General features: G+C 44.6%; 1 protein-coding gene across 1 annotated transcript; it reads right to left on the reverse strand.

Annotated features, from left to right (window-relative positions):
• Window positions 1-1,605: 1,605 nt before the first annotated feature.
• On the reverse strand, window positions 1,606-2,876 carry LOC132816895 (olfactory receptor 52E2-like). The gene has a single exon (XM_060826902.1). It carries the CDS (start codon window positions 2,869-2,871, stop codon window positions 1,927-1,929), a length of 945 nt encoding a protein of 314 aa, XP_060682885.1. The 5' UTR covers window positions 2,872-2,876; the 3' UTR covers window positions 1,606-1,926.
• Window positions 2,877-7,898: the final 5,022 nt, after the last annotated feature.

Consider the following 7,898-nt stretch of genomic DNA (forward strand, 5'->3'; position numbering starts at 1 on the left):
GTTACAAATGAGGTTTGATGACAGCCGTAAATAGCGTCAGCAGAATATCTTGAAATGAACATTAACATTGCATTTGCCTTCCTAACTGATGACTGAGCATGTTTGTTAACCTCAAGAGAATCCTGAACAAGGATTCTCAAATTGCCATTGTACTTCACATTTCTGAAATCTTTCTCCATTTGGAACACCTCAATTCTTCTTACCAAGGTGCATAACCTGACACTTTACCACACTGTACTCCATCTGCCTTTTCTTTGCCCACTCTCCTAGCCTGTCCAAGTCAATCTTTAGCCCTCCACTTCCTCTACACTACCCCCCTGTCCCTCCACCTATCTTTGTGTCATCTGCAAACTTAGCAACAATATCCTCAGCTCCTTCATGCATGTCATTAATGTAAAACGTGAATAGTTGTGGTTTCAACACTGACCCCTGTGGACCTCCATTAATCACTGAGTAAAAAGTGAGGTCTGCAGATGCTGGAGATCAGAGCTGAAAATGTGTTGCTGGTTAAAGCGCAACAGGTCAGGCAGCATCCAAGGAACAGGAAATTCGACGTTTCGGGCATAATTCCTGATGAAGGGCTAATGCCCGAAACGTCGAATTTCCTGTTCCTTGGATGCTGCCTGACCTGCTGTGCTTTAACCAGCAACACATTTTCAACTCCATTAATCACTGGCTGCCATCCTGAAAAAGACCTTTTTTATCCCCACTCTATGCCTTCTGCCAGTCAGCCAATCCTTTAACCATGCCAGTACCTTGCCCCTAATACCATGGGGTCTTATCTCTGTGTTCTGGTGCTGTGAAGTTGAACCTCTTGTTTTCAAGCACAGTTCCTGAAGACCACTCACATGTAGGCACCAGTGAAGAGATAAGTCAAGGGTTTTGGCACATTGTTCTCCCACTTTCACCTTTGTCCTTTTTATACATTTGCATGATTGCGTTTGCATTCTAGTTGCATTCATTCCTTTCAGGTGTAATAATTAGTCTGACAGGCAGGTTTTCTGACCACAGGATGCGCTGTCCCTGAACTCATTTCAGGTTTGGTCCAAACAAAACTGAACTTGAGATGAACAAACGCAGGGAATACTGGAGAAACTCAGCAGGTCTGGCCACATCTGTGGAGAGACAAACAGAGTGAATAAATCAAGTTTGGAACAATTATGAAAAAGTGTCATACTGGTTGTGAAACATGAAGGAGATGAAAACTAGGGGACATAGTTTATGAGTAAGGGGTCTCCCATTTAAGAAAAAGATGAGGAGATTTCATGTTCTCTCAAAGGTCACTCATATGTGGAGTTACTGTGATCTGGGTCTTTAAGTTAATTCAAGGCTGATATTGATACATTTTTGATTTGAAGGTTATTTTTGGGAGGGAGGATAGTCCAAAAAGTGGAAATGAGCCCTCACACAGATCAGCTAGGACCTTATTGAATCGTACAGCAGGCTTGAAGGGCCAAAAGGCCTACAATTGTTTCTAAATCTTATATTCCTTATTTCAAAGTGGGGACTGAAGAAAATCAGACAGGTTGACACCCCCATCCCTCCAACATTGCTGAATCTGAAGGTCACTCTCGTTCAGTGCCCAACATCACTGCAGGCAGACCATTTAAGAGCAGTGTTTTCTTTATTCATTCATAGGATGTAGGTATCACTGGCCAGGCCAGCATTTATTACTCATGGCTAATTGCCCCAAAAGCAGTAGAAACATCATTCATGCTGTTATGGGTCTGAAGTCAATGTAAGCCAGTCCAAATGTGGGCAATACATATCCTTCACTAAAGTGATCTGTATGGTTTTTCCCCATAATCTCAGTGCTGTTATTGCTGAATTCAAATTCCAGATTTGAACCCCAGTCCACAGAGCATTACCTCGGACTCTAGACCAATAGTATAGCGATAACACCACTCGGCCCTTATTTGAACTCGTTCATGATCCGTCTGTAACTCTCCTTCTTCCCAGCAGCTTGAGGAAGCTATTCCTGATTTCCTTTGTCCTCACACCATAGATGATGGGATTGAAGACGGGTTGGAAGATAGCGAACGTGACAGCCACCACAAAGTGCAGTTCGGAAGAGAAGATGCTGGGGACCAGGTACATGGTGAACTCAAAGAGAGCGCTGGTGTAGAACAGCATCAGGACGCAGCAGTGGCTGGTGCAGGTATTAAGTGCTTTGCTGCGCGCTTCCCCCTGGCCGGCATGGAAGGCCACTTTGAAAATCTTGAAGTAAGAGAAGATGATGAGGGAACTGTCCGGCAAGGTGATGAGGAAGGACAGGGGGTAGGTGATGGCATCACTTACTGTCACGCCTTGGCAGGCCAGCTTGGAGAGAGAGCCATAATTGCAGTAGCAATTCTGGATAAAATTGGAACGGCAGTAGGTAGCTTGGGTCAGTAAGGCTGCCACTGCAACAAACAACATGGCTCGGAGGAAAATAATCAGGGCCACAGCAGACAGAACGTAACGGAGCTTCAGCTTGTGGTAGTTAAATGGCTGGCAAATGGCCACATATCGGTCATAGGCCATCGCCACCAGAAGTGTCGATTCACTTAATGCTGTGCAGTAGACAAAAAACATCTGGGTGACACACGCCTCCAGCGATATCATCTTGGATTGAAATGAATACATGGCTAAAATCTTGGGGATGGTCACACTACTGAGGATTATGTCAATACCAGCAAGGATGCAGAGCAGGTAATACATGGGACTGTGGAGATTGGACTCAGTCTTCACCAGGAACATGATGGTCAGGTTGGCTACAATGATGACAATATACACCAAGAGAAAGGAGATGAATATCACGAGGTCATGCCCATCACCATTAGGGACACCTTGCAGGATGAACTCAGTATACCGCAAGGCGCTATGATTCATTTTCTGCCAAGTCCTGGCTCCTCACCGTCATCCAGAGGGATCTGGAATTGAGATTGAACAAAGTCAAGTTTGGAACTGTGACTGTACTTTCCCCACTTACTGATTAAACATTGCTGATAAAGGGCATGCACTCAGAAGTCTGAACACACGCGCGCACACACACACACACACCAGCAGGGTCAGGAACAGCTTCTCTCTCTCATTATCAGACTAATGAATGGACTCTCTAACTTCAAATAATGCTAATTTTGTTAATGTTGATCCTGTCTAGCACATGTCCTGTGTGGTGTAACTTGTATGCCTTACTCTGTCCAAGTTTGTTTTTCACCCTATAATCTGGATGTCCTTGCTTCCTAGGGTCTGCCTGTACTGCTCACAAACAAAGCTTTTCACTGTACTTAGTTACACATGACAATAAATCAAATCACAGGTTTTTCGTCATTGAATTATCAGGACTAAGACATATGATATTAAATGCATATAAAGGATAGGTAAAGATAAACTAAATCCTCTAGTTGTGGACTCTGAAACTAGAGGGCTTAGTTTGAGGATTAGGGCCAGACTGTTCAGGAGAGATGTTAGGAAGCACTTCGACACACAAAGGGTGGTGGAAGTTTGGAACTCGCTTCCATAAATGGCAGTGGATGCTGGATCAGCTGTTAATTTGAAATCTGAGATAGATACATTTTGTTGGTAAGCATAGGCATTAAGGTGTGTAGAGTTAGGCCACAGATCTGCCAATGATCACTTTGAATGGCAGAACGGGCTCGAGGGGGTAAATGGTTTACTCCTATTCTTAAAATCAGAATCAGGTGTCTTTTTTTTAAATTGAATTCAAATTCCTTCTCCTGCCACAAAGTTAGACAAGAAATGTCATCTAATGTATCCATTGCACCCAATGTGGTCTCCTTTACATTGAGGAGACAGGATGCCAACTTGTGGATCATTTCAGAGTACATCTCCGGGACACCCGCACCAACCATCCCCATCACCCTGTGGCTCAACACTTCAACTCCCCCTCCCACTCCACCAAGGACATGCAGGTCCTAGACATCCTCCATCACCAAAACCTAACTACCTGACACCTGGAGGAAGAACGCCTCATATTCAGTCTTGGGATCCTACAACTACACGGGATCAATGTGGATTTCACCAGTTGCCTCATTTCCTGTCCCCCCACCTTATCCTAGTCCCAAACCTCCAACTCAGCACTGCCCTCTTGAACTGTCCTACCTATTCATCTTCCTTCCCACCTATCCCCTCCACCCTCCTCTCCAACCTGTCACCTTCTCCCGCATCTTCATCTACCTACTGCATTCTCAGCTATCTTCACCTTGACCTCCTTCCACCTATCCCACCTCCATCGCCCCTCCCCCTAGTCCCTCCTCCCTACCTTTTATCTCAGCCGGCTTGGCTCTCTCTCTCTTATTCCTGATGAAGGGCTTATGCTCGAAACGTCGAATTCTCTATTCCTGAGATGCTGCCTAACCTGCTGTGCTTTGACCAGCAACACATTTGCAGCTGTTATCTTCCACCCAGCCCCATCCTTTCCCATTTATCTCTCAGCCCCCAGCCCACAAGCTTCATTTGCCCAAAATGTCGATTCTCCTGCTCTTTGGATACTGCCTGACCTGCTGTGCTTTTCTAGCACCACACTCTTGACTCTGATCTCCATCATCTGCAGTCCTCACTTTCTCCCAATGTTAGCTAGGGCTCAAGCTTACTAGCCCAATGACTTTACCAAGGAACAAGTGAGGCCATTCTGCCTTTGGAGCATGCTTGTCCATTCAATAAAATCATGGCTGATCTGATTTTAACTTCAGCTCTACATTCCTACGTGTCCCCTGATAATCTTTCAACTCCTCGGCAGTTATTTGTCACTGGCGCAGACTCAATGGGCTGAAGGGCCTTTTTCTGCTCTGTGGATCTCTATGACTTTATGAATATATGATTTAGCAACATGTACCATACACACCTTTCCCAGTTTACGACTGACCCAATAACCAGAAGGTAAGCCTTCAATTTATTTTTGTGAGATCAAGATTAACACTGAGTTTAGGATCAGGTGCCGAGGACTAGAGTTCAAAGGTTTTCCGCACTGTAGGTAATCTAATCTAAAGTTGATTAGTTGAGGCTAAGACTCTAGTGCAGCACTGAGGGAGTACGACACTGTCAGAAGTAACATTAAATCACATTCCTATCTGCCTGCTCATGAAATATTCCAGAGAAACAGAAATTGCTGGAAATATCTCATCCTTGCTGCCAGACCTGCTGAGTTTTTCCAGCAACATCTGTTTCTGATTTCTAGCACCCACAATTCTATGGTTTGTTTGGTTAAGGGTTTCTCATGTCTGGAGTAGATAACAAGGTGGTTATCTCTGGTCTCCTGGTCAATGTTTATCCTGCAATCAGCAATGTATCAAATCACAGGTTGTCACATTACTGTGTGTTGGAGTGAGCTTCACCAATCGGCAGTTACATTTCCCAGATTGCAACAGTGAAAACAAAGGAACGTCACTGGCTGTAAATTGCGTTGAGACATTTGCTGATTGCGAGAAGTCTAAAAATAGACTTCTTCCCATTTCAATCCACAACCAAACATACAGAAAAATGAACAGATCTGGTCTTTGCAATAAATCTTACTCCAAAGAAGCAGGCCATTTGGCCCATTGCACCTGTGATGGCTCTTTGAAAGAGTAAATCAATTACTTGACAGGCCTTTTTCATTAACGCCCTGTTTTACTTCCTTTGTCAATATGTAGTCGATGTTCTTTCGAAAGTTTCAACTGATTCTGCTTCCAGTGCCCTTTGCAGGCACTGTGTTTCAGATCACAATAATTTACTGCGTCAAAAACTTGACCTTAAAATAAGTTACCCTTCGAGTCTGCCCCACCATTCAGAAAGATCGTAGCCGGTCTGATTTTAACCTCATTCCTATAACATCCCCTAATAATCTTTCATCCCCATTATCATCAAAACCTATCTGTCTCTGCCTTAAAAATATTTAAAGGTTCTGCACCCACTAACTTTTGAAAAAGGAAATTTCAAACACTCTCAACCTTTTAAGAGAATTTCTTTTTCCTCTTCTCTGTCTGATATGGTTGACCCTTATTGTCAAACTCTGATCCCCCTAGTTTTCGATTTTCCCAGAAGAGGAAGCATCCTTTCCATTTCCATCCGGTCGAATCCCTTCAGGATCTGATATGTTTTAATTAAGCTGCCTCTGACTGTTTTAAACCCCAGAGGGGACAGGCTCAGACTGTCTAGCCCTTCGACAGAAGGCAGTCCGCTCATCCTAGGGTTAACTTAATAAAACTAAGAACTGCAGTTTTTAGAAATCTGGAACAGAAATTTCTGAAGGAAGGGCACTGGATTCAACCTTCCTCAAACTTAACTCTACCTTCCCTCCATAAATGCTGTCAGACCTACTGAGTTTCTCCAGCAATTTCTCTTTTTGCACTAGTCTAATAAACTTTCCCTGAACTGTTTCCAATACTTTAACATCCTTCTGTAAGTATGGGGGCCAGTGCAGGGTCTCACAAATGCCCTGTATAACTGAAGCACAAAATCCCTACTCTTGCATTTGATTCCACCTCACAACAAACCCCACCATTTCTGGTTACTTGCTGTACCTGCACACCCGCCTTCTGTGAGTCATGCACTGGCACACCCAGATCCCTCTGTTCCTCAGAGCTCTGCGATTTAGATAACATGTTACTTTGTTATACTCTCCGCTAAAATGAGCAATTGTACACTTTCCACTATACTTCAAAACTTTCCTCCCTTTCACAACCTATCCATACCCCTTTATAGGTATCTTATGTTCCCAAAAAACAGCAAGGAGGCCATTCAGCCTGTCATGTCCATACCAGCTCTTGAGATGAGCAAGCCACCTATTGCCACCCTTCTGAAGACCCATGACAGAAATATCACAGAAAGTCAGGTTTGGCACAATGCAGTGGGAAGCTATTTGGCTGATTGTGCTGACTTTCTGAATGGAAAAGCGTGGCACTGAAAAAGCACAGCGGGTCAGGCAGCATCCCAGGAGCAGGAAAGTCAACATTCCGGACATGAGTCCTTCTTCAGGAATGACTATGCCTGCTGCTGCTCCTCGGATGCTGCCTGACCTGCTGTGCTTTTCCAGCACCATCCTTTTTGACTCTCCAGCACTTGCAGTCCCACTTTTCTCCTGACTCTGAATAACCAGCTCACTTAGTGCCACTTAGTACCTTCTCCCTCCAACCCTGAACATCACTCCTCTTTCAGTCTATTCCTTTTGGAAATCCTGCAGTGACCTGTCTCCCCCACACTCTCAGGCACCACATTCCAGACCTGAACATCTCACTGCACCATGGAGTTTTCTCCTGCTTTAAGTTCTGCCTCTGCTACTAATTGCTTCAAATCTGTGGCTTTCCCTTCTCGAACCTTCCACCAACGAATGCACCCTCTCCTCGGTCCCTACCCTTGAACACTCCTCAGGGTAAACTCCCCCAAATCCTCAAGTCTCTGGATTGCACCAGGTCCGATGCAAAGCTCTCCATTAGTCTGTAACTGTGGTTGGGAAAAGTGTCTGAATGATCAAAAGCAAACCGCACCCTCTACAGAAACGCAGTCAGGATAAACTGCAAGTTTAGCTCCTGTATGCTCCCAAATCCAGGGACCAACATCCCATCGCTACAACCAGCCAGCGGACACATCCCAGTAAGTTGACAGGGGATTTCTAGAACTGCACGCTGATTTTCTATGGGGACAGTAAATAAAAGAGATTGACCCTAACCAAAAAAAAACGTCCTGTGACTTGTTAAAGTTGTTCAGACATTTCATCGGTCAATTGCATTTGATAAACGCCGAGCATGCAATGAAAACCTGTAATATTAACCGTCTGACTGGATCGAAAGAAATATTACTGAGGGTTTAATACCTGGGTAGAAATCTGTCAGCCCAGCCCATCTCGCCTGCCATCCCCCAGGCTCCTGGGGCAGTAGTTTTTCAAAGCGGCCCCGAGGCTAATTATTTAACCTTGGATT

This window comes from Hemiscyllium ocellatum, chromosome 6 (genome assembly GCF_020745735.1).
Source record: "Hemiscyllium ocellatum isolate sHemOce1 chromosome 6, sHemOce1.pat.X.cur, whole genome shotgun sequence".
In the NCBI taxonomy this organism is placed as follows: domain Eukaryota; kingdom Metazoa; phylum Chordata; class Chondrichthyes; order Orectolobiformes; family Hemiscylliidae; genus Hemiscyllium; species Hemiscyllium ocellatum.